At 42.9% G+C, this 27,355-nt stretch overlaps 1 protein-coding gene across 4 annotated transcripts in view; it reads left to right on the top strand.

Moving 5' to 3' along the window:
- ALPK2 (alpha kinase 2) overlaps positions 1 to 27,355 on the top strand; it is a 72,477-nt gene that overhangs the window by 6,944 nt on the left and 38,178 nt on the right. For all 4 annotated transcript variants that reach the window (XR_010602125.1, XM_005303876.4, XM_065598821.1 and 1 more), the window contains exons 2-3: positions 23,026 to 23,299; positions 24,040 to 26,643. Coding sequence is in view for 3 of the 4 variants with exons in the window: in XM_005303876.4 (XP_005303933.2) it covers positions 23,026 to 23,299; positions 24,040 to 26,643 (2,878 nt within the window). In the remaining variant the exon portion in view is untranslated. The remainder of the gene's footprint in view (positions 1 to 23,025; positions 23,300 to 24,039; positions 26,644 to 27,355) is intronic.

The raw sequence follows: 27,355 nt of genomic DNA, 5'->3' as shown, positions 1-27,355 counted from the left end.
AGGAGTGTTGTAAGCAAGACATGAGAAGTAATTCTTCCACTCTACTCCGTGCTAATATGGCCTCAACTGGAGTATAGTGTCCTGTTCTGTGCCCCCCATTTCAGGAAAGATGTGGATAAATTGAAGAATGACCAGAGAAGAGCAACACAAATAATTAAAGGTCTAGATAACACGACCTATGAGGAAAGATTAAAAAACATTTTTTTAGTCTACAGAAGAGAAGATTAAGGGGAAACATCACAGTTTTCAAGTACATAAAAGGTTATTACAAGGAGAAGGGAGAAAAATTATTCTCATTAACCTCTGAAGATAGGACAAGAAACAATGGACTTAAATTACAGCATGGGAGATTTAGGTTGGACATTAGGAAAAACTTCCTAACTGTCAGGGTGGTTAAGCACTGGAATAAATTGCCTAGAGAGGAATCTCCATTATTGGCGTTTTTTAAGAGCAGGTTAGATAATCACCTGTCAAGGATGGTCTAGATAATATTTAGTCCTGCCTTGCGTGCATGGGACTGGACTAGATGACCTCTCGAGGTCCCTTCCAGTCCTACACTTCTATGATTCTATGCCTGTGCAATGGCCAGGAATTAAGTGTGATATGCCCAGATGATCCCAGCAGGCTGCAGAGGAAGGTGAAAAATCCCCAACATCCCAGCCAATCTGACCTGGGGAAGGTTCCTTCCCAATCCCAAATCTAGCGATTAATATAACCCTCAGCACGTGAACAAGACTCACCAACCAGACATCTAGAAAGAGGATTCTGTATACCACCTTACAGCACCAGTCCACAGATGTCCCATCTCTTGCTGTGGCCAATCTCTGACACTTTCAGAGTAAGGTGTGTGTGTGTGTGGGGGGACATACACATCTAGCCAATTATGTACTGGGGGGGGGGGGGGGGAGTTCCTTCCTGAGCCTGACCAACAACTGGCTGAAGTCCTGAAGCATGAGATTTGATTATAATCATTATCTTAATGCAAAGCTGCAGGTGTAATGAGTATGCTGAAGGCAATGAAGTTGAGCCCATTCTCCCCAGGCCTAGGAAGGAAGGGGATACACAGGCTCCAACGCCAGAAGCAGGGCCGGCTTTAGGCCGATTCAGCCGATTCGGCTGAATTGGGCCCCGCGCCAAGAGGGCCCCGCGCTGCAGCTCTCCACCCCGCCCCCAGCTCACTTCCCCCCCTCCTCCCCTCCCCGCTCCGCCCCCTCCCCTGCTTCCCGCGAATCTCTGATTCGCGGGAAGTCTGAAAAGAAGCAGGGGCGGGCCAGCAGCACCAGGTAAGCTGCGGTGGTGGGGGGGCGAGAAGGGCTCCGGGGAGGCGCGGCCCGTTCCCGCCGAGCAGGCAGGCCCCAGCGGCTCTGGCCCAGCTTGGCTCCAGCCCAGCCCCCGCGGCCCGGCTCCGGCCCGGCCCGGCCCCCCGCGGCGCAGCGCGGGTCGGCTCCGGCCCGGCCCGGTCCCCGCGGCGTGGGTCGGCTCCGGCCCGGCCCGGTCCCCGTGGCGCGGCGCGGGTCAGCTCCGGCCCGGCCGGGCCCCCGCGGCGCGGCGCGGGTCAGCTCCGGCCCGGCCCGGCCCCCGCGGCGCGGCTCCGGGTCGGACCCAAGCCCGGCAACCCCGGCCGGAGCGCGGCTCGATTCCTGGGGGATTCCTGGGCTTGCTTGCAGCAAGCCCAGCCCCCAGGAATCGGGCCCCGCTCTTGCTAAAGCCGGCCCTGGCCAGAAGGGAATACCACAACCATCCAGCCCAATTTTGGTTCCCCTCACCCCAAACACACAGACCATAAAATTTCTCCAAGAAGCTGGATTCATATCTCTTAGAAATATATCTAATCTCATTTTATAGACTCCATCACCTCCCTGGCAAGCTGTTCCAATGTTTAATCACCCCCCACAGCTGGCTGACAAAATTATGTCTTATTTCAAGGTTGAAATGTTCTAACTTCACCTTCCAGCCATTTATCAGAGGGGTAGCCGTGTTAGTCTGAATCTGTAAAAAGCAACAGAGGGTCCTGTGGCACCTTTGAGACTAACAGAAGTATTGGGAGCATAAGCTTTCGTGGGTAAGAACCTCACTTCTTCAGATGCAAGTAATGGAAATCTCCAGAGGCAGGTCTAAATCAGTGTGGAGATAACGAGGTTAGTTAGCTATCCAACTACAGAAGCAGTTTCTCCTCCCTTGGTGTTCACACCTCAACTGCTAGCAGAGCACCTCACCCTCCCTGATTGAACTAACCTCGTTATCTCCACACTGATTTATACCTGCCTCTGGAGATTTCCATTACTTGCATCTGAAGAAGTGAGGTTCTTACCCACGAAAGCTTATGCTCCCAATACTTCTGCTAATACTTCTCAAAGGTGCCACAGGACCCTCTGTTGCTTCTTCCAGCCATTGGATCTTGTTATGTTTTTGTCAGCAAGGTTGAACCTGTGCCCCACTATCATCAGATATCTTTTCCACATGTGATCAAATCACCTCTCAATCTTCTCTCCAGCGAGCTGACTTCCGTAAGCCTCACATTACAAGGCTTGATCCAGAGGCTGGAAAACATTTTTGTGGCCCCTCTTTGAACTCTCTCTATTTCTACATCCTTCTTGAAGTGTGGACACCAGAACTGGACACAGTATTCTATTAGTGGTCTTACCAATGCTGTGTACAGAGGTAAGATCACTTCCCTACTTCTACTTAATAGTCTCTTTTCGCATTAAACATTCCATGGAAAATGCAATGTGTATCTTTGAAACATTTTCCTTATTGGTAAGATCCACAATTCATACCATCTGCGGGCCATGCATTTCACAAGGACTATTCATTACTAGATCAGTTTGCTGGACCCAAATGTTTCGCCATATGTATTGCAGATTCATCTAAACTTGTTTCAAAGACATTCAAGTTTCCATTGGAAATTTGCTGCTGTTCTGGACCAGGGTCCACAGCAGAAAGCCTGCCAACCCCCAGAGTCCTGGCTATAGCTGGATCTCTCAGGTCTACTAGACTCGCCACTCCATGGCAGGCAGCCTGCCAGGCCCGAGGAGTCCTGTTGGAGCCAGGTCTCTCAGGACTGGTAGGATCCCTGCTCCAGGGCAGACCCGCCATATGGAAAGCCCCAGGGACAAGGACCCAATTATTTGCTCAGCTCTGTTCATTACTCCATTGTGACTAGTGTCTTATACTTATCCTGGTTTTGAACACCTCCAGTGATACTTGCATTGACCTCCTTCACTTGAATTTACACCATTTCTACTTGTCACAACAAAATGAAACTTGCGACTGAAACAAATAAAATAATTGCGATAGCTGATTGAAAAAAAGTTATTTCGAGTAGCACCTCTCTAACCCCTGCTTCTCAGCCACCAAGGTTTTGCAGGATAGGCTGTATGTGACTGCAGCCTAGATTCCCACAGTGCTGCCACATTGTCAGAGTTGCTCTGCATCTTTAGATCAGTGATCTACACCATGCTCTGTGGCAAATACAGAAGTGTATTGATCAAAGGCAGTAGAATGGACCCAGCACTAGAGCTGGCTGAAGCTCAGGATTTCCAGTTTATGGAAAATGTTGGTATTTTTAAATTTAGTTTTGTTCCAAATCACAATGAAACCAAGTATTTCAAAATTTCTTGCAAACCAAAAACGAAAAAATATATATATATATTATTTCAGAAACACCAAACTGAGATTTGCTCTCTGGGACAGACAGCTGCTGAGCGAAATTGACAAGCTCTGTGATGTGGGGAAAGTTTGTCAAACCTGACTCGCTTTCACAAGGAATTTCAGTTTTGACAAACCAGCATTTTTTGATAAAACAGTGTTTAATCTAACCAACTCTACGCAGCATATCACAATCAGCATAGGCAGTGCTCTAACATCAGGCAAAGAAACGCAGAAAAAGTGTGAAGGGGAGAAACTGGCAGAAGAAAGGTGTGGGAAAGGGTGGAGGAAGAAGAGGTTGAGTGATACAGGAAAGGAGAGTAAGAGAGGCCATTTAATGCCAGTCAAGATGGGACACCTGTCCACTCCCAATAAGATCGAGAACAGCAGATGATTTCACATAGGCCAACAAACAGCTGTCAGATGGAAACAAATTTAATTACTGTTTTTGAAGATAAAATGAGTGAAGTTGAAAAACAGTAATGAGGGAGAATTACTATGCATAGCCAATATGCCATTTTCAGTCACTTTATAATTATTTTATTTTTTATTCAAATTTTCTAAAAACATGTCTATGCCTTTTGTCCTCACCCGATCAAATAGTCATTGGTGGGTGTGAAGTTTTTGAGTTATTCAAGCACAAGAAAACCTTCCTGTTATTTTTTTAAATGGGGCATGTATTTCCCACTCCCTCCCCCCTCAACTTGTTTCACTCAAAATTGGCTCTTTGGCTGAATCTTTCTTAAAAAAAAAATTCAGAGACGAAGCCTCAGAAATATCAGCGCAAAGTGGAAATTGAGATGATGTTTGGAGTGAGATAAAATAAGGGATTAGAATTGATATACTCTTTTATCTAGAGTTGTTCACACTCAGGAGGTCTGAGGTAATGGGGCTCGTGTAACTATTTTCTTTGGTTTCAAACCATGGAGATTGGTATCACCTCTTTTCCCACCCAGAACTTTCGCTTTGAGATTAGAACTTCAAACAATTCAAAGTGAAACTCAGTTTAAAACGCTGAATGTCACTTTGAAACCAGATGAAACTGCAAATCTCATCTAGTTTCAGTATAAAACTATGGGCCTGATCTCCAAATGGTATGAATTAGTTCAGTTATTTGTCTCTTGAAGAACTCACAATGGAGGGCCTGGGGGGCCAAAACTGATGGGCAGTGCAGCGGCAGCATTGCTCCTCCTTGCTGCTGATATGGGGCCAGTTCCTCCACCAGGGGTCTCGCCTAGGGACCAGCTGGGCCTAGTATCACTTCCAATAACCCATGTCCTCTCTCAGGGATGAGGAATGACTCTGTACCTAGGCAGGCCGGACTGGAAAGTGGGGGCTGAACATAGCATGGACTTAGCAGGCAAGACGCTGGTGGTAGCAGCAGCAGCAGAGATGGCTCCTTAGTGACTGACAGTGTGTCAGAAATTTTTGGGGGTGCTCCTGGGTGACTCTGAACAAAGTTGGGAGGGAGGAAGGGTCACCAAACTCTGACAATGAATATTTTCTCTTTATGCAGAATCTCTGTTGCTAGAGAAAGGAATAGACCAAAACTCAGATCCAAGCACCCCTAAGCTTTGAGGAGGGGCTAATCCGAATGCAGATCTAAGTGTTACGGTATTTATTATTTGCATTTGACTAACAGCCACAATGTGCTAGGCTCTGTCCACACAAACAGGATGATACAGTCTGTGTCCTAAAGAGCTAATAATCTGAGTCTTTATTGAGACCAATAGAGAAGTTACATTGATTGTTCCCTGTGCAATCCACTGAACAGCACTTTGTATTCACACACAAAAGTGGTTCAGTCAGTTTTGGGGGAGGCAGCCATCAGTGTAACTTAACCCAGAATTTTACATGGATAAGAACCTGCATTGCCTTTACGAGAGAATGCTCAATCAAGCCATGGTGTGCCTGGGTAGATGCAAGATGCTGGCACAATCAGTGCACTGTCAACTCTGACAGCTGCCAACCTTGAAGCTAACAGTTCCTCCAGCTAACGAATGCCCTTAGTTCACTGCTGAGACTTCCCTCTCTGCTGTCATCCTTCCATTTCTCCCTCCTCAGAAAGGTTCCCCTAGCCACTGTACTGCCCCCACGCTCAATCCCCCAGCCAGCTTCTGCTCCATGGCTCCTCAGCCAGGAGATGCCCAGTCAACTGCAATTGCTATGTCTGCCTCCCATCCCATTGGCTATTCCCTGGTCATCCCTGTAGGAATGCCCTTGCTCTGATAGCTGCACTATTCCTCAGAGAAAGCACAGTACATTTGGGGGGAAAGTAAGAAACTCATCTGAGCAACATCTTTGTCCCATCCACGAGAACCCTCAGAAGCTCTTCCACTGGAGCAAAATGGGAGCTGGCTCCATGGGGTTTTGTGGGAGGGAGCGGGGGTGAGGAGTGGGCACGAGCTGTTCTCTTCAGTATCATCCTCTGCTAATCACATGGATTTCCATGTGGAAATCTCATAAGGAGTTAGTTCTGCTTGCTGCTTCCCTGTTGGTCAATTTTCCTTCTTCAACCCAACTCACATCCACTTACCAGAGTGTAACATACACCATTATTTACATCACTCTTTGAATTTGGGCCATAGTGTAGTATGATAGTTTATATTTGGATATTACATGTAATGTTTTAAGATATTGTCAGAAAATAGTGCGGTGACTGACGTGCTGGGAATTCAGGTAGCAGTGAACACGTGTACCAGGTGACTCATGGGCACTGCAAGCTGTTTGCAACACATGCCACTAAACTTTCCACTGGCAAACACCTGATCTAAAATGTGTTTTCACCCAGCAGGTATGGCAGCTTTGGGTAAACACCACAAAGGCAGCTAAGGGAATCATAGTTTGGGGGGGGTGCATTTTTTCCCCTTCATTTGTTTGAAAGCACCAAACTAGGCAGCACCACTCATGATACAGAGGTGAAATGTTCCAATTTGATACAACTTTACATTAATACAGCACATTTCGTCTGAGAGCATCAGAGCACTTTGCCAACAGTAATTAGTCCTTCCAACACTCCTATGAGGTAGACAAGTACTATTACACCCATTTTACAGAGAGGGAAAATGAGGCATGGAGCAAGTTACTTGCTCAAATTAACATTGTAAGTGAATGGTAGAGTAGCCATTGGAAACCATGAGTGCTGGCTCCAAGTCATCTACACCAACCACTGGACCACTCACACAAGCCCAGAAAATTGCAAATGCCTTTTATGATGCATTAGACTATATAAAGCCGTGTGTGAATACATCCAATCTGTAGGATAAACCTTCCATGGATGACTAACATAGCTACATGTTCTTTGAAGCAGCTCTAGTAATTGGTATCTACAGGTCTCTCACATTACTCCCTTACTATAATGGGCTAGAAGGAGCAAGTGCTTCAGCCTTTTTCATAGATCAGTCTCTAAGATTAACTAAGTGTTCTCAACAGCTTGGTCTAAAGGATGGAAAAAGTCACGCCACAAACATGTTAGATCAAAGGGCAAGTTGCAAGAGTGGAAAAAGCTATAACAGGATAGACGGTTTTTCCTCAGGGTTCTGAAGACCTAGAAATGTGGCTTACTTCTGCTCAGCTCTGTCTGATCAGTTCAGCATAATAAGAGATTTGGGATGAGCTATCTAGAGACAACATTGCCAAGCAGAAAGACTGTATTGCAGAACAAAGTGTCCATTTTAAACACCCTGGCCAACATTTTCAAAAGCCAGGCATTTAAATCCATATTTAGGCAGCTAAATGAAATTAGACTGATTTTCGTAGCTGCTGGGCGCCAGCAACTCCCCAGTGACTTAACCGGGAGTTGTGAACACTCATCACCTCTCAAGTAAGTGTCCAGAATTTAGGTGCCTACGTGTGGCTTTAGATGTCCAACTTTAAGCACCCAAATTTGAACATTTGGGCCTATATTTTGTGATTTGAGATAAACATATCAGGTAAGATCCTGGCCCCAGTGGAGACAATAGCAAAACTCCTGTTGACAATAACAATGGCAGGAGATATCTTCCTCTCTAATTTTATTTATAATCTGCTCCCTTTGGTATACAATCTACAATAATATGAATCTATAGCTGTTTTACACTCTTTCCAACATTGACATTGCAAATGGGCCTGAACACTACCAAACTTTGTTGACATCCAGCTCTAGATACAAACTTATCTGCTAACACCACAAGTCAAACCAATAGATCAGTTCCTAACTCGAGTAGAGCTTGGGGAAGTTTGGATTCAAATATGAACTTTGTGCTCAATCTGATTAAAATATGAAATACAGCTGTGTCATAGGCAACATTTGACACATTTTTAAAATAACTGCAATTTTAAAAACAATAAATCCATCTCTGTTAAATTGTAAAATTACCACCTGGGACCCTATGCTGACATTTGTTCTGCGCCATGGAGAAAAGAACTGCACCAAAAAGTTAGAATAAAAAGGATCCATGAGGCCTACTGCAAGGAATAAACAACAACTGAGTATGATGCTATGTAAAGAAGGAAATGTACAGGTAGGGCACCCAAGCAACCTTAACTGCCCTATACTGGTACCAACAGGGTTGGAAGGTAAAGGGGGGAGAGGGAAATAACTTTATACAAATTAAAAATGCATCATTCATAACTGCACGGTTATTTGCATGGGGTCAGGGTTGAGTTAAGGTTTGGGTGCCTTAACTGTGCAATCCCATAAATTAATATTTCAGGATTTCTTGTAAGTTTCACCTGAGCTCTGAATTTCCTGGGTTTATAATACTGATTTGGGAGTAATTATAACCTCTCTGTAATTCCCCCCCTTCCCCCGAATTACTTATATGTACTTTCAACCTTCACTCTGTGTTAACATAGTTATTGTCCAGAATAATATATTTTGCTTATTAGATCATTCTTAATAAATCAGTGTCACCAGCCACTTCATATTATTTATTGTGACACCACAGTGATATAGAGAGGCAATATAACCTTCCTGCCCCATGGCAGGATATCCCCAAATTGTATTGGCCTGTCTTGCTGTCTTGCACACTCATGTTTAATGTGCTTTCCACTAGTATCTGTAGTTCTCTTAATACTGTGGCTTTCCAGGTACCTTCCTTTCTTGCTTATGTGTACTCAGGATTACTTTTTCCCCAATTGTATTAGCTTGTATTTTTCCAAGTTGAGTCTCATTTTATTTCCTGTTCATATTTCTAGTCTCTTTGATTCCCCTTGTATTATTTCTCTGGCCTCAAAGAGGTTCCCAATATAGTATTCGTTGTCATTTTCATAAATGTGCTGCCTACTCTTTCCAGATCAGTGATGAAGTTAAATAAGACCAGAGCCTTGCAGCAGCCTACTTGTCACCTCCTCCTACTTGATATATTGAAGAAAACCCTCAATGGTCAGGTATCCACATCATAAAACCACTAGATTTGGCACTAATTCTGTTCTATTCTGTATAGGTTCTTATACTTCCCTCATTACCACAGTGCCTGAGCTCCTTTGTGCATCCTTATGTGGATTCTCATTAGAGCGACTAAACATTGATGGACATGGGTAATTAACTAAACTACCCTCCAGTCCCTGAGAGGCAATCCCTCAACATTGTTGCTTCCCCTGATTTGTGAATAGAGGACTTCAGAGCCCAGAGGTGTTAATCCAGCATCTTTCACAAGCACTAAAATTCGCTATTTAAAAGAAAAACACTCTTCATGCTGCAACCGAGTGACATTTACTTTTATAAAACATGTAATTGAAGTCTCCTCTTGGGCAATTCTAATGTACGCACAAGCTTGGAACCAAAATACATGTCAGCATCATTCTTCATGCGCTATTAATCACCCCTGCTTTTGATGCCGCATTCATTCCGTATAGACATACACACTAATACCTGCCACAGCACAGCCCATCTACACAGGTTTTCCTGTGCTAGGAACATCAGTGTCCACAAATATGTTTTCTTGTTATTGTCTGTTTCCACACCAAGAAATGGAATACATATTATTTGCAGTTGCATGTATATTTATTATGATTTAACGCCAGTTAGTAAAAAGATGGCATTGCCCTGTTCAAAAGAATCAGCACACAACAAAGTAATCAAGCTGAAGACCCAATCTAACCAGAACTACAAGTTCTGACACAAAAGCAAACACCATAGACGGAGGCAAGCGACTTAGCAAAAAAAAGGAATCCATTCCCCATTAATACAAAAAAAAAAGCAAGGATAAAAAGGGAGTAGCAAATGCAAATATGAGAAACAAAGGAGGGGTCCAAAAACCACCTACCATTATAAATAGGATTTGTATCTTGCCATAAGGCAGTGAGGAGCCACATTGCTATAATCAAAGATTTTGATCAAGAAAGCTCTGTTCCTTGTCTAATCCTGGCTTATAAAGCCAGTGAGAGCAGAGACAGCACTCAGATACCACAGTATGATATCGTAAAAGAACCAGAATAGAATGTTCCCCTGTGATGGTCACCCATCTTGGCTGACACAATGAGGACTGAAGCATGGAGCTCCAGAGCTAAAACCATCAGTTGCTTAAGCTGAAGAACCAAAAGTCTCTTGCTGGGGCTGTAACAAACTCATATCTGCTGGAAAATAGGCACAGAGGAGGACCTAAAACATACACTTACCAGTGGGTTACATTTCCTCAGGTACATACCTAGATTATGGTGGCCTATGTCTACAAATATATAATTTTCACTGTCGGGTAACAGTGAGGGAGGAAGGATTATATTAGACTGAAACTGGCTGCATTCCTTACCAAGCCCTTAAATCTTATTACCTCGCCCACTTTGTCTCTCTCATATCCTGGGACCACCATGGCTACAACAATACTACAAACTTTAAATCTTTGGCATTTTAAAAGATGTAAGACTTTTGCAAAGAAAGGGTAATGTGGGTGAGGGGGGAGAGGATGCTAGCTGGACTCCAGTGAATTGCGCTTTCATTCTTTGCTCTTTTCATAACAAAGATTTCATTTGTGAATTTTATTTCATCTCTCTGATATACAGTGTGTCCTTTCTTTTTCACTTTGCATGGAGCGGGGCCTACAGCAGAGGTCCCCAAACTGTGGGGCGCTTCCCCTGAAGGGGGTGTGGAGGATAGGCACAGCGGGGCCTAGGCCAACCTTCATGGGGGGCGGGGAGGGAGTGCCACCCAGCCCCTCTCTGCCCCCAGCACTGCTGCAGTCCTGCCCCCAGCCACGTCCCTGGCTCCCCGCCTCACGCCTGGCCACATACTCAGCTGCAGTGCAGCTCCATTCCAGGCCCTGCGCCAGTCCCCAGCCTTGACTGCTGGCTGCAGCTCCATTCTCAGTCCGGGGCCGAGACTGGGGGTGGGGCCAGGAGCAGAACCACACCCGGCCTCAGGCCCAGCTACTGGCCCCCACCACAGCCCATCTGCAGCTCCACTCCTGCCCCAGCCTCAGCCCCTGGCCACGGCCCCACTCCTGACCCCAGACCCACCCCCCACTGCAGCCCCAGACTCGGCCCCCTTATCCCTGTCTGTTTCCCTCCCTCCCCGGATCTGTGGGCCCGCTCTCGGCCCCTGCTCTGGGTAGGCGCAGACAGGGCCAAGGGGAGTGTGCAACCCTCAAAAGTTTGGTGACCGTTGGCCTAGGGCATATTGTGCTGCTTAGTTCAGCTGCTGGGCATGAACAAGTGTATGGTCCATATCCTTCCCTCTCCTCCTGACGTGCCCTGAGGGAGGGAACACTCACATTTCTTCTGCAGTGCACTAAGTCATTTCTGGTCAGAGTTCTCAGACATCTTGCTTTCTTTGCTGGACTTTGGTTCCCTGCATGGCAATGGAACTCACTGAGTGCTGCATACTGAGCAGGCTCCATAATATCTCTGCTGTGTCAGCCGCCACACTGGGTTTCAGATCGCTCTGTCTCTAAGATGTAGTTAGAAGAAGACAAACATGCACCAGCTGCCTTTGAAAACAGGAGATTTGTCAGTATTCTCGCTCTGCCCTATCCAGATTTTGTTTGATCTCAGTTAGCGCCTGTGTCTCTGGTGCACAGACAGGCAGACTGTTTTGGATTTAAAAACGTCTTTTTATGAACACTGAGTTCAGCTGTGAGTAAAACGCCTGCTATTCAGTGTGTTACCATCATTTTCTTTTGGATAGATTTGGGATTTGGCTCTATGCCTATGGTAACAAAGCACTGTGCCCTATTGTAATTTCACAAATTATCACCAAGACAAAACAATGAGTGCAGTTGCTTTTGGAAAAGGAATGAATAAACATGGCCATGATTCAAATGACTGCAGTAGAACCTCAGAGTTACAAACACCAGAGTTACAAACTGACTGGTCAACCACACACCTCATTCGGAACCGGAAGTACACAATCAGGCAGCAGAGACAACAACAACAACAAAAGCAAATACAGTAGAGTACTGTGTTAAACCTAAACTATTTAAAAAAAAAAGGGGAAGGTTTTTTTAAAAAGATTTGACAAGGTAAGGAAGCTATTTCTGTGAATGTTTCATTTATATTAAGACGGTTAAAAGCAGCATTTTTCTTCTGCATTTCCTTCTTCAAAGCTGTATTAAGTCAAGGTTTAATTGTAAACTTTTGAAAGAACAGCAGCACCGTTTTGTTCAGAGTTACGAACATTTCAGAGTTATGAACAACCTCCATTCGTAACTCTGAGATTCTACTGTATTTGGAAAACTCAAAGGAAACAGGAATATTGTATGAGATGGGGAAGCATTGTCATGTTTAAAAGGGTGGCAGAGAAGTACCCTTAGACAAGTCCCATTCCTCCTTTAAACCCTTTGTTGAGTCCTGCCGTAGCCAGTTCTCAAGTGTTCTGGGATGCAACATAGGGTGAGGTGTATCTAGAGCCAGAGTAGGTGAGAATTGACATGGTAGGGGTGTGCGTAGTTGAAAAACAGATAGCCACCATGCAGCAGATCTTTCAAAATTATGGCATGGGAAGTTTGAATGTTCAACAGGGCAGAGGGTGCAATCAGCGGAGGAAGTCACTGGGGAACGGATGGACTTCCTGGTTCAAGAGAGACACCCCTTAGAAATGACATGCAGGAGCACCCATAAGTTCAGACGCCATCTGGAATAAGTATCCATCCCATCCTATAAGATATTTTTCCAACTGAACCCCCCAAACCTTTTGCCCACTACTAGTGCTGATGCCAGTGTTCTTTGAGACATTCTTTAAATCATTAATATGGCATAAGAATTCCATCCGGTATAAGTTACCTACACTATGGTATTGAGCATATCATATTCTAGCTCAATTGCTGTAGGGACTAAGGGCAGCACAGTAGCCAAGGATAAAAGATATCAGATATATTTAGGATATAGAGGTGAAATACACCGCTACCTCGATATAACGCGACCCGATATAACACGAATTCGGATATAACGTGGTAAAGCAGTGCTCCGGGGAGGCGGGGCTGCGCACTCCGGTGCATCAAAGCAAGTTCAATATAACGCGGTTTCACCTATAATGCAGTAAGATTTTTTGGCTCCCGAGGACAGCGTTATATCAAGGTAGAGGTGTATAAATATTAACTAATGTTTTAACATAGACCTACAGCACCCTCTGCTTCTCCTGTGGGAAGAATACCCCAACCAATGGAAGAATGTGGAGGAAACCTACCATGCCTCTTCCACAGGTTATCCTCATGGGAGATAATGATCTGAGTCTTACTGCTTATGTGTGTATGGAGAAGGGAATTGGTGTCTACAAACAACAGCACCTCTTCCTGGCACCATTGAGCATTCATATACATTGAAACAGGAAGTAAAACAAGCAGTCTTCCCTCCACTACCTTTCTCCTTGACAATAATGGATAAGTGGAAATAGAGGATCCATTCCATCCTGCTGCATAGGCCATGGCAATAATCAGTTATCAGAGCTTTGCTTCAACAATACAAAAGTCAAACAGATACTACTTTTTAAAGCTTTAACTAGTGCAAAACTGGATGCCTGTGGAATGGCATATTTATCCTTTCAGTTCTAGAACTAAGGTTAGCATCCAACCCTGGTTAGTAGGGACTGAATGTTATTACCATCTGTTGGCCATTTGGTGGCCTATATGAAATGAGTGTGAGGGTCTCAGGTCAGTTCCCAATGGGCCGATGCTCAGATAACCTGTGGATGGGCATGGTATTAATACAGATATAGACAGGGTTAAAAAATAATCACCATCACACTTCACGCTGATTGGCACCTGTTTGGCAGGTTCATCTAACAAGCCAAGGATTTAATGGGCCATGGATATTGACCTGTCCCTTCATCGCTAGCAATGGTGCCCTTATGTCACAGCTGAGCAGGGGCGGCCCATCCATATAGGTGAACTAGGCGGTCACCTAGGGTGCCAAGTTAAATGGGGTGCCAAATTAGAGGGAAAAAATCAAATTAAAAAAAATAAAATGAAATTTTTTTTAAAAAAGATGAAAAAAATATAAATAAAATAACGAAGATGTCATATTTCAATTATAATTCATTTCTCTACATTTCTGATAATTTATTAATATGTCAAATCTTTTATTTACTGCAAAAATAAATAATATTTCAGTAAAAAGAACAGGAGTACTTGTGGCACCTTAGAGACTAACAAATTTATTAGAGCATAAGCTTTCGTGGGCTACAGCCCACTTCTTCGGATGCATCCAAAGAAGTGGGCTGTAGCCCACGAAAGCTTATGCTCTAATAAATTTGTTAGTCTCTAAGGTGCCACAAGTACTCCTGTTCTTTTTGAGGATACAGACTAACATGGCTGCTACTCTGAAACCTAATATTTTAGTGAATTTTTTTTTTCAATTTGCGATGTAGGGTCAAGATGACCCACTCCGTAATTTTGATAAGCAATAACTCAGCCACAATTAAACACATACGCCAGCGGCAAGAACCGCAATGCTAGTGACACCTAACTCAAATATACATTAAGGTTGCATAGCCGGAAATTCATGTAGAGCGGAGATATCGCGAGTTGATATATGTCAAACGGTCATTTTAACACACGTCGCAGGTAGATGTTTAAGAATCAAGCAAATACTGTGGAAAATTGTGTTTCTTGGTGCCAAAGAACAAAGAATAATGTCTTTCAGCATTATAAATCCAAAATATTAGTATCTTTAAGTGTTATTAAACTTAGCGTTATCATCGGGCTGTATAATTATGAACTTTTCTTTGATATAACTGGTTCACATGTAATAAATAAGGCCCATAAAAGAAAAGTAACAGCATTAACGCTTAATAGACTATGAAAGTGATGATGTCCCCCTCCAAGCGGGTAACCGTGAGGAAGGGGATTATTTTCCAAACAACCGGTGTCGGGTTATTACGTCGAAAAATGTCATTTTGTTTCCTTGTAAACGCTGTAACTAACCATTTTAATAGGTAAGTGAGTGTATGTTACTAATCACTGAACCTTTAAGGAGTGAAAAGATGTGTTGGGATGGCTGCAATGTGGTTTAAATCGCCAACCATGTGGTGGGTGTGTCAGCCATCCTTAACCCCATAATGCTTGCAGTTGGGAGCACAGTACATAACAATATTCAAATGCCCCATGGCAGAAAGAGGAAAAAGAAAACCCTCAGGAGCTGAGTATGGAATATGGACCTGAACAACTTAATGAATTTCCCTTCCCTAAGGATGGAAATAAAAGAAAATTCTCTGCTCAGCATTACAAGAGGAAACTCATTATTGGGGAAGAAATTCATCAAAACTGGATACAATATTCAGTGTCAAAGGACTCTGTGCTTTGCTTTTGCTGCAAGTTGTTTAGAAATCAGGCAATTGGTACATCACTTACTGAAAATGGTTCGAAGGACTGGGAAAACATATCTTCAATTCTCTCTTGAAGTCTCTCAATTCAGTCATAAAGGAGCATCTATGTAAAATAACTGATCATGAAACACAGGTTCATTACTTAGGAAAAATATGCAGAATGAACTGATTCAAATCCTAGCAAATGCCATTAAAAACAAAATTGTTGAAGCTGCCCATTCTGCAAAATACTTTTTAATAATACTGGACTGTATACCAGATGCGAGTCATCTTGAACAAATGACGATGATCATTCATTTTGTGGATATGGAAAAGTCTGCAGATGAAGATAATGTTGAAGTGCTCATAAAGGAACATTTTCTGGGTTTCATACCACTGAAGGAGACAACTGGAGCATTTATGACTGAAACTATTCTACAAGAGCTTGAAACAATGTCATTATCTGTTGAAAACTTACGTGGCCAAGGCTGTGATAATAGGAGTAATATGAAGGGTAAAGACAATGGTGTGCAAAGGAGAATGATGGAAATCAATCCTAGGGCATTTTTCGTTCCATGCAGTGCACATTCTCTGAATTTGGTTGTCAGTGATGCTGCTAGATGCTGTTTGGAGGCAAGCAGTTTCTTTGACTGGTGCAAAGTGTGTTTTTCTCAGGCTCAACACGTTCTGACTCATCATGTGAATTCTCTAACTGTGAAACAACTTAGTCAGACAAGATGGGAGAGTCGCATTGATGCTTTGAAGCCTCTTCGCTATGAACTTGGAAACACTTATGATGCCCTAATTGAAATTTCTGATGATACTACCTTTACTGGATCATCTGGCAATACGGCATGTTCAGATGCAGAAGCTCTTGAAAATGGCCTTTCCAAGTTCAAATTTGTGACTTCACTCATTTTGTGGTATAATATCCTTTTCGAGATTAACCTCACTAGTAAGCAGCTTCAGGAAAAGAACTTGAACATATATTCTGCTATTCAAAAACTGCAGCAAACTAAAAATATTCTGGAGGAATTCAGAAGTGATGAAGGGTTTGAAAGAACCCTGGTAGATTTTCTCGAGCTTATTGAAGAAATAGACTTTCTGACAGAATTTGAACTAGAGCCAGTTTGCATTCGGCAAAAGAAACAGCAGTTTTCGTATGAAGGACGAGACACCCATTCGGAAACCAAAACAAAGGTTCAAAGTGAATTTCTACTTCGCAGTCCTTGATACTGCTATTCACTCAGTTGGCAAAAGATTTCAACAGATGCACCAGCTAGAGTCAGTATTTGTCTTTCTATATGATATCCACAGTTTGCAAAAGAAAACAGCAAAACAGATAAGAGAATTTTGTATAAAACTGGAGTCGGCATTGACTCATGAAAATTCAAAAGACATTGATGCTACAGATTTGTGTGGTGAGCTTCAGGCTTTTTCAAGACGACATAGGAAACATTCCACTCCTGAAGAAGTACTGAAGCTTGTTTGTGAAAATAAACTCAGACAGTTTTCCAAACATTTTTATAGCTCTATGCATTCTTTTAACTTTGCCAGTTTCCGTAGCTAGTGGGGAATGTAGCTTCTCCAAGTTAAAATTGATAAAAACATATCTGCATTCAACAATGGTGCAAGAGAGACTTGTTGGACTTGCCACAATGTCAATAGAGCATGAAATAGCTGGAAAACTGGATCTAAAAGAACTAGTGACTGAATTTTCAAAACTTAAAGCAAGAAAAGTCATGTTTTTATTCGGAGTGTTTTGTAAATACAGGTTAAAGTTCATTGAAAAGTTTTCCTATTTCTTTCTATATTGGATGTGGTGGTAATGGCAGTTAAAGCAAGATAGTGTAATGGATGATTTTGGATTTGTAATAATAAAAATTGTAATTAACATTTTTAATGCATTTTTATTTGAAATCCAGACTGAAATACCATCTAGCTATCATGTACAAATCTATTCTGAAAATTTCATGTCTCTGTTTTATCTGATCTCAGAAACATTGGTTGGACAGACGGACAGATGGACAAACCAAATAATTAAGCCTCTGTTTGAAGGGGGAAAAAAACGCTTAAAAAACATTAAAAGGAAAAAAGGGGCAAAATGTTTCCCAGTTTACCAAAAACCTCAGCCTAGATCTGCCCTTGGGGTTTGGGGGTGCCGATTGCATGGTTCGCCTAGAGCGCCAGTTGCTGGCGGCTAATCTAGGGCCTCCCCTGCAGCTGAGACACATTGGTAGGACAGCCTGGGGAAATCTGCCCATGCTGTTTATGTCATGAAGGACTGTTGATTTGGTAGCTTTCATGCTCTCTAAATCCCACAGGAACTGACGAGCTTGAAATGCTCCTTGTCTTAGGGAGCCCTCAAGGAATAGAGGATTTTTTTCTTTCGACAGGTCTTCACTACAGGGGGGGTCAATTTAAGATACGCAAATTCAACTACACGAATAGCGTAGCTGAATTCGACCTATCGGAGCCGACTTACCCCGCTGTGAGGATGGCGGCAAAATTGACCTCCGCGGCTCCCCGTCGACGGCGCTTACTCCCACCTCCGCTGGTGGAGTAAGAGCGTCGATTCGGGGATCGATTGTCGCGTCCCGACGTGACGTGATAATTCGATCCCCGAGAGATCAATTTCTACCCGCCGATTCAGGCGGGTAGTGTAGACCTAGCCTTTGTTGCTCTTCATCTTACTCTTCTCTCCAGGAGCAGCCCTAGCCATTTTGCTGGTCAAGGCAGAAAATGTTTTCAATGCCCCCACCAATGGCCCAGCAAGAAAAAAAACTTGCAGCTAGCCAATCGCAGCAGAGCAAAAATGGCTGGCCAATCACAACAGAGAAAAACAAACAACAACCAGCAGTACAGCACCCCCTGCAAATAACTACTCTGCTAACCCACGCCTACAACCAGCCCTGCCCCTACCTTCTCTAATTTAAAAGTAAGCAGAACAGACAGAACATGTACACACTTTCTCTTACTTTCATTTAAGTGTAACTGTTTCTGTCTGGTCTTTGGTCCAGATAGGGTTTTGTCAATATTATGGCAAAGCTAGATGCCTGTTTACATGCCTCTGATCTTGAAATTACTTAATCTGAGCTAGGTCTAGGGGAGACACCTAGGCTGCTTTGTGAGTGGTTGAATCCATCTCCCTTTGTGTAATTATGATCTCATTGACTTGCCTATTTGCCAGGATTTTTATCACTTCTTTGCTGTCAATAACCATGCTTTTATAATTAAACCACAAGCAGGGCCAGCTCCAGGGTTTTTGCCGCCCCAAGCGTCGGGGAAAAAAAAAAAAAGCCGTGATTGCGATCGGCAGCAGCTCCACCACACAGTATTCTTCTTCGGCAGCAATTCGGCGGCAGGTCTTTCCCTCCGAGAGGGACTGAGGGACCCGCTGCCAAATTACCGCCAAAGAGCTCGACGTGCCGCCCCTTCCCCTTGGCCGCCCCAAGCACCTGCTTGCTGGGCTGGTGCCTGGAGCCGGCCCTGACCACAAGGACCGTATTTCCAATGGGAGTCAGAACATAGAATTGTCTTTTACCTTCTATCTACCATCTCATAACAGGCAGTATGACATACCACACACCAATTAAAATAACTTGTGCTGCAGAGTTTGCATAATTAACCATTGTGCAGGTTTTTAGTGCTTTTTTTCATCTTCCTAGACTCAAGCAGACAGTGCAGTAATTGAAGCAATTGTTAAAATGTACTGAAGGCACTAAAGCATAGAAATTTTCTCTTGCCAGAAGAGGAAAAAAATCAAATCAAGGTTCACAGTTCCAGAACTGTGCTATCTGAAATGACGTGTTATAGAAAATATGAAAAATGACAACACTGAAGTGCTCTAAATTTGTTACAAGGGCCTGGATTTAAGTACTCTACAGTATAAAAAACACAGGGTTCTTAATCATACACAACTGGGACCATCACATTCATAATCAATCAATAAATTCTCAATGTGGCCACCACAAGACTGAAAACAATATTCCACTTTCTGGTCTTTTACCTGAGGCCCTTAGTTACAAGCTCTTTTTTTTTAATTATTATTATTATTACATTACTTACTGGCAATCAAGAGATGTCTTGGTGCCTAGACACTACAACAATGGACACCTATAAATGCTCAAGACCGACAGACACCTACACAAACACATGGACTAGATAGGCAGAAAGGAGGGTTCTCTAAATAACCTGTAGTTTGCTTATAGCTTCTAGTGGCCAAGAAACAGCTGTCTATTTTCAGTTTCACATGTGTAGGTGGTATGGACTGACTGATCATATGATGTCAGACTTACTTAGCAAGAATTCAGCCGATATTGGTGAAAGGTTAGCTGACTTAGGCTGCAGTGGCTGTAAGCGATGGGAAATTGAGCAAACTTTAACCTTGCAGGAGGCGATGAGAAAAATGGAGGTGGTAGAGATAAAACTGTAGATGGACAGAGTGCTCAGGACTGGCTGAGAATTAATAGAGGGTTGGAAAATGAAACCCATACTAAGAGGTGGGCCAAGGCCAAACTCTAGATTAAAATCTCCTGAATGGCTGGGAAAGTTTGGAATCTGAACCCAGAGACAAAGTGTGAGACTGGCACCGCTCTCTGTAGAGGGCATAAGAGACTACCAAGAGAGAGAGTGAGCAGTGCTGGCTATGGATGTGAGAGCTGTGGCTGGTCATGCTGAGGGTTCCAGGCTCTGTAGAGTGCAGGGTCACTGGGCGAGGAGCTTTGAAGATGAGATGTCTGAAGTTTGCTGGGTGCTGCTGGAGGGAGATGAGGGTCAAGGCCATGAAGTCTTGGACAAAAACCTTCCCTTCCTCCTTTTTCTCCCTCCCTCATTAAAATTATTCAGACTTCTGGGAATTAGGTGAAGGAGAAAATCCATCCCTCTCCTACTTCTCACAGCACCCGGTCAGCTCCCCATTCTACTTAAGCAGAGCTTCTCTGAAGCTGAGTGGAGAAACGGGAGGGAAGAAGCTCCTGCAGTGGCAGCAGAATGGCAAGAGCAGAAGGGAGCAATCTTTCTCCCTTATCCCCCCATCTCCAACACCCAGAAACTCCTAGCCCGATGTCCCAGCAGCCCCACCTCTGCCAGAACACCCAGCAACTCATTCAGGACCAGTCTGGACCGACCTACCTGCTCCCCGCTAAACAGACAGAACACTCATCTACTTTCAGAAAGCCTTACCCTGCACCACCCACTTACTTATCAGCACCCACTCTCTTATCAGCCCTAACCCAGAGACCCCAACACACAATGGTTCCACAGCTCCCAGGTCTATCCACCCAGCACCTGCACACGCATCACAAATTTAGCAATAACCTGTTGCAAAGAACTATCGGATGGATTAAGCTCATGAGAGGAAACAGTGGCTTATTTTGAGTTCATGGGTGGAGAAAAGTTGAAAATCCAAGATTCAAACCCTCAGAAGCTTGGGTGAATTTAATGTCTGCATGTTGCACCTCTAGCCCATCTACTATGATAACCAGAAAAATACCTCAAATCAATAAAATCTCAAGGGGGCAGAGGTTTGCAGGAGCATGGCGGGATAAAGAGAATGATGTTCTCACTCTTGTTTAAGGCAGTACTAGGGATGGACGAGTATAAACCATAGCTCATGTTCCTGGGAAATCTAGTAAGTGATAACATGCCAGATAGTTTGCACTACTTAAACAGAGGAACAGAATAGTCAGGTTGGCTCTAGTTTACAAACTTCAAAAAATGTTCCTTAATTTTAACCAGATTATAGTCTACTTTGGCACAGGAAAAACATGATTGCTAATTTATGGTTTAAAAACAGCTAGCTGGTGTAACAAACCATGAGTGCAGACAAACGCACACACAGTAGTCACTAGCAGGATCAAACGTGTGATCATCACCCTCAAAATCACATCATCCTTCCACTTGAGCTAATTAACAACAACAACCATAATAATAGATGAATAACACATAGCTGGGCGTAGTGGTAATTGTTGAGGCCTGCCACTAGAGGGAGACATGGATCCTGCTGATAAAGTATTTGAAAGTAAATATTTTTCAAAAGGAAACTCTAAATTGCAGTTTTTTCCAATTTCTTCAAATTAGGATATACAGTATTGTTCTGGCAAATCAAAGGTAATTGAAACCTTAAAACAAAAATCATAAAAAAAACCAATTTATTTCCATCTGGTGAAAAATTATATAGCTCTCCATGTACTGTGAGACAGACATGCTCGCAGTCTGTGTGGAATTGATTTAATGATGAATAGAATCAGGAAAAATACTAGTGAACAATTGCATGGCAGGGCCTCTTAAACAATGATTTAGGAGTGAAAATCTAGTTCTGAGAGGGACGGCTCACTAGTTTAATTCTAATTTCAGGACAGATGTCTGTAATTTTGTAAGTTCCCTGTGGGCCAAAACATTGTCTGACTTCTTAATCAGGTCTGTGCCTACTGTGTACATTAAACTGAAGTTTAATTCAAAGTCATATTTATTTTTTTATTCTTAGGTATATAGAAGGAAATGACTTGGGATATTTTGGTTGGGTGGGAGGAATGTGATTTTCTGCCTGTACGTCCACCAATGATGTCCTCAAGGTTTCAATGACCTCATTTGGCAAAGGGCTGGACATGCCCGACTCTACAGAGCTATTCAGTGCCACTTTAAAGAATAGGAAGAGAGCTTGTGAGTGACAGAAGACACTCCCTCTCCTGCAAGGCTGAGCATGCTGCCTCCACAGTGCCCAGCCTTGGACTAGAAGGACTAAAAGCTCAGGACATCATCTCTAGTTTCCAAGGTGGCTGACTATTGGGCCAGATTTGTGTATTTACTGCTTGGAGTGTTGTTCTAAGTGCACCCAGCGGGACATTAATGTGGGATGTTAGTTCTTCCTCTGAAACGTTTCACGATTGACTTGTCAATGCTGAGGAAACATGTTATTTATATGAGAATAAGATGCAAGACTCACAATAGACAAGAAAAAGAAGCAGGGCCCCACAGAAGCCAGCCTAGACTGGCTCAGTGCTTGATGGGGGCTTGAGAAAATGTTGTATTATTTATTAGTTTACATACTAATGATACTCTACTACTTGTTAAGTTTAGAAATTGCTTGAAATGTGTCAGAGCCACAGGTTACTCCATAATTATTACAGGATTTCTTGTACCTTCTTCTGAAGCATATGTATTCTATTCATGTATCTGTTTTATATTGCCACATATCACCATAGTATCTGAACACTTTAAATGTAAAGTAGATTGGCAACAACGAAGACACTAGTGGATTTCATGGAGTCTCTGGCTCTTCCCCTTTTGGGGCTATAAAAGCTCTGCTTGGGATAAAGTTATATGTGTGTGATTGATTTGTTTGTTAGTATGACAGGTAAAGGGGTTGGGCTTTGCTTGTTTGTTTTTAAGGTGCAGGACTAGATTGATCATTGATCTGATCCAGTATCACAATTCTGATATTCTACAAAGTTTGGATCCAGATCTGAACTTCACCTGAATTCAGGATTGTTTAGATGGAGTGTTTTTATTCTGCCCAGGATAGAAAAAGGTACAAGTCAGGAAGTTGACATGTTGATCAAAATTTCGCCAAAGATCGGGGCATTTGGATCCAGGATCCTGGTTCAGGTCTCTCTAGCAGTTATCTTAATATTTTATATTTCTCTTTTCCCTGTTTTTCCTAGGTACAGGAACAAGAAACAAACACAGAAAGCTTTATGCAAAGATATAAGAAACAGTGTATGGACCCTAAAATAGACGAGAGTTTCATTTTCACGACTTCTCCAATAAGGGACATTGCAACAACCAGCCTTCCAGCGTTGAATATGATCAGCAGTGAAAATGGATTACAAACAGGATATGTGACTTTACAAAGCTGTATTGCTCACGATGTACCCCATGATCAGAGAGATAGCGATCAGCAACAACCAGGCGGGGAACAAAGAGTTAATATTACAAGTAACAACAACATTTTTTTAATCTCCTTCTGAAGCATCAGGGATGGCCACGGCTGGAGATGGGACATTGGACAGGGAGAGCAGGGCAGGGTAGCACCGAGCACACTCTCTCTCTTTCTCTCTCAGGTGCTTGGCTGACTGGTTCTTGCTCACATGTTCAAGGTCTAACTGATCATCATATGTGGGTCAGGAAGGAATATTTCCCCAGGTCAGACTGGCAGAAAGAGGGGTCACCTTTCTCTGCTGCGTGTGAGTGCAGGTCACTTGTCAGGATTATCTGGGTATATTTCATGTAATTAGGGTGACCAGATGTCCCTATTTTATAAGGACAGTCCCGATATTTCGGGCTTTTTCTTATATAGCCTCCTATTACCCCCCCACCCTCTGTCCTGATTTTTCACACTTACTGTCTGGTCATCCTACATGTAATCATTTTCCTGCCATTGTGGGAGCCTCAAGCATTGGTGCACCTCAGTCCTTCCTATTCTCTGCCTGTGGCACATAAATCTAATCTCCTGTGGGCTGTAATACTTTGGTCTTATTTTGGTTGTTGGGTTTAGTGTGTGGGTGCTGGGTAGTGGTAGTGGCCTATGATATACAGAACGAAGGTCAGACTAGATGATCTAGTCTAGTCTGGTCTTAAACTCTATGATTCTATGATGTATTAGCTTGTTTTCTACAGGATTACTGATACTATTACTAATAAGCAAGACCTTTTATGTGCTGTTCTGACTCCTACAGAGCTAAGTGATGGCCAAGGGGACAGAGGAAAAACATGTGGTGCTCTTGAGAACAGTGATACAGATACCTTCTATGATGAACCATGTAATGAATATCTGCCCAAAGCAAATTGCTGTGCAATTCTGGGATCTGTGGAACCTCAGTGTAGAGATTCTGATTCATCTTCAGCACATGACAAGCTATTGAAACCTCTTTATGAAGAAGATTCAGACTGTCACCTCAGATGTGAAAATAGGAAGCTTGAGAGCTTAGAAATCAGTCCTGCAGTTGTCAAAGCCACAGCAGTGAACTTTATCGGAGAGGCCAGTACTGAACCTCCTGTTGCAGTAAATATAACAGAAGATAATGAACCTGTCACAGCACTGGCAACTGGACTAAGAACAGCAATGGAGGGTTGCAGTGATTCTGATAGCCTACTAAAAACAGTCGAAGAGTGTAGCAGTACATCCATAAGAAACACTTCTCTCAGACAAACTGCAGAAACCGATGGTATGGGCCTGTGTTCTAGTACTGGAAATAAAATAGAAGAACCAGCCACTCATGCTTTAACAAATGATATCTTAAATGCCAAGGAGTGGCTGGAGCAGAAGCCAAACAAAGCATTAACTGATGATAATGGATCTATTCGAATGACTGCTGCCCAGGAAGGAAAGCTTGCCTCTAATAATTCTTTCCAATCTCATGATGCAGAATCTCCTCCCAGATTAATAAAGGCTCAAAGTAGTCATTTAGAACAAGACCAAGAACACCTAATTTACACACCAGATAGTTACATTGGTCAATTACCTTATACAGATCAGAATATACATTTAACAAATGATCAGATAATTAAATGTATAGATGAACTATCTACTAAAGACTCTCCTGTTATACAGAGCTACCCAGAAATAAAAGATTGTGTTTATCTCCCTGATCTTGTACAAAAAGAGGATTTATCCAGTAATTCCTCCTGTGAAAATATCAATCAATTTACAGGTGAAAAGAACTCTTCTGTTAAAGAAGTGAATAAAAGTTCTGAAGAGAATTTTCAGGAAAAAGGAAATGAATCAGACCTGAATGCACAAAATGACAGTAACTGTGGCACTTACCATCTTTCAAGAGATAATGACAGTGAAGATTTCCAAAGTGTTTCTGATTCACAGGACTGTAGTTACATTATACAGCTACATAATTTAATTAGGAGTCCGGAAACTGTAACGTATCAGGACAGACTGAAAAATACAGATCAAGACAACAGTAAGACAGAGATAGGTGTGCAGCAGGTGGTCTTCAAGGCATTGTCTGAGGAGCAGTTTTTAACTGAAATTTTATTAGAAAAACCAAAAGATGAAGAAAACAAAATGGGTAGAGAAAAGAGAGATCTTGGAATAGATGAGGTAAAAAATATTGCAACTTTAGGTTTCCCAGGATTGGACAGCATTTCAGAAATTCAGCCTTTAGATTCTCAGCAGGGAGCATCAGAAGGAAATGCAATTATCTTTGACCATTGTTGCAAGATTGGGAGAAAGTTAAGAATGGACTCTTCAACAGATTCCACTTATGACTCTGGGCGGGTGGCACCAGTTAGCTTCTTTCAGCCTATAACACATGTTGGGAATGAAAATAACAGTACTGCAAGTCAAGACTGTAAAGATGTTGGTGACAAGGTGGATAGTTCCATCCTTTCCACCCAACATACGAACTTACAAGAAACTTTATCTGTCTCTGTAGAACCTATGAGCCAAACAGAAGGCTCCACTGTCAACACACTGGTAAAAGGATACTCCAGTGTAGAAAGCCTAGTGCAGTCTGAATCCACACAAATAGTACTTAAGGGGAATGAACATTTGAACAAGTTGGAAACTACACCTGAACTATTGCAGTGTCAATGCCATAAAACAGCTGAAGAAAACAAGGAAACAATCTTGTGTGAAAAGAAAACAGAACAAATTCAAGAAGCCACTGAATATAGTCTAGGTGAAGGTGAAGTAGAGCCTTATATGCGTGCTTTGATTACTCCAGAGGAAGAGGAACATATTACAAGTTATTGTACTGGACAGTCCGATCCATCCCGGACTCCTTCCGCTCAGCAAATTGGAACACCCTGTAATACATACAGGAGTGGAAATACAACTAACTCTACTGAATATCATAAAACCAGGCAATTCATGGCTGGCAGGAGTCAAAACATGATTTCATCAGACCGTGTAACAGGGGTTTTAGTTAGGCTCCCAACATATGCCTCAGAGTACAGTCGTTTTCAGGAGGAGGTGCCACAGAGCGAATCTCAGCCATGCTCTTTAGCATTGACCACAGCTGATCCAGTCACACTAAGAGAAGAGAAGACAAAAACTCAAAAGGGGTCAAAACCCTGCAAGCACTTACTTGTTGGGCCTGAGGACGTTAAGTGTCAGCAAGAAACAGCAAACAGTGGACATTCGGCTGATGGGGGTAAGAAGAAAATGTTGTCAAAGGTGCTGTCTAAGAAACCCCGACTAGAAGCAAAGGAAAACCTCAGCAAGAACTCCAGTTGCCTTAAAAAGGCCCTGAAAGCTAATGCAGGCATAATTCAGAGGAAAGAGAAGGAAGAGCAAAGAAAACTACCTGCTAAAAAAAACAGCAAAGGTAGGAGGGAGCTGTCTGTCTATTGTTGATTTTTTTTCTTTCACATCCCTCAGACTACAGTATAAGTTTCAAAGAAATTTCCAACACACCACAAGCCTCCTTCAGCTAAACGAAATCAGCTAGAGATGTCATGCATTAATGTTTGAAAATGTCCATTCTCTGAAGTAATAACCACTGCTCTACCATGCTGCAAATCTGTTCAGTCCTTGGCTCCCCTTAGTTGATAAATGTATCATATTTTATTAATTTTTATGCCTTTTATAATGAAGTTTCCTCTGTTTCGAGTCAAGGCTCAGGAACATAAAGTACGTTATGATTCCTGAGCCTTGAATCCGAGGGTGCTAAAGGAGTTGGCGGATGAGATTGCAGAGCCATTAGCCATTATTTTTGAAAACTCATGGCGATCGGGGGAGGTCCCAGATGACTGGAAAAAGGCTAATGTAGTGCCCATCTTTAAAAAAGAGAAGGAGGAGGATCCGGGGAACTACAGGCCAGTCAGCCTCACCTCAGTCCCTGGAAAAATCATGGAGCAGGTCCTCAAGGAATCAATTATGAAACACTTAGAGGAGAGGAAAGTGATCAGGAACAGTCAGCATGGATTCACCAAGGGGAAGTCGTGCCTGACTAACCTAATTGCCTTCTATGATGAGATAACTGGCTCTGTGGATGAGGGGAAAGCAGTGGATGTGTTATTCCTTGACTTTAGCAAAGC

The sequence above is a fragment of the Chrysemys picta genome, chromosome 6 (genome assembly GCF_011386835.1).
Source record: "Chrysemys picta bellii isolate R12L10 chromosome 6, ASM1138683v2, whole genome shotgun sequence".
Taxonomy (NCBI): Eukaryota; Metazoa; Chordata; order Testudines; family Emydidae; genus Chrysemys; species Chrysemys picta.
Note: the sequence above shows the minus strand (reverse complement) of the source record. Positions and strands in the feature narration are given on the sequence as shown.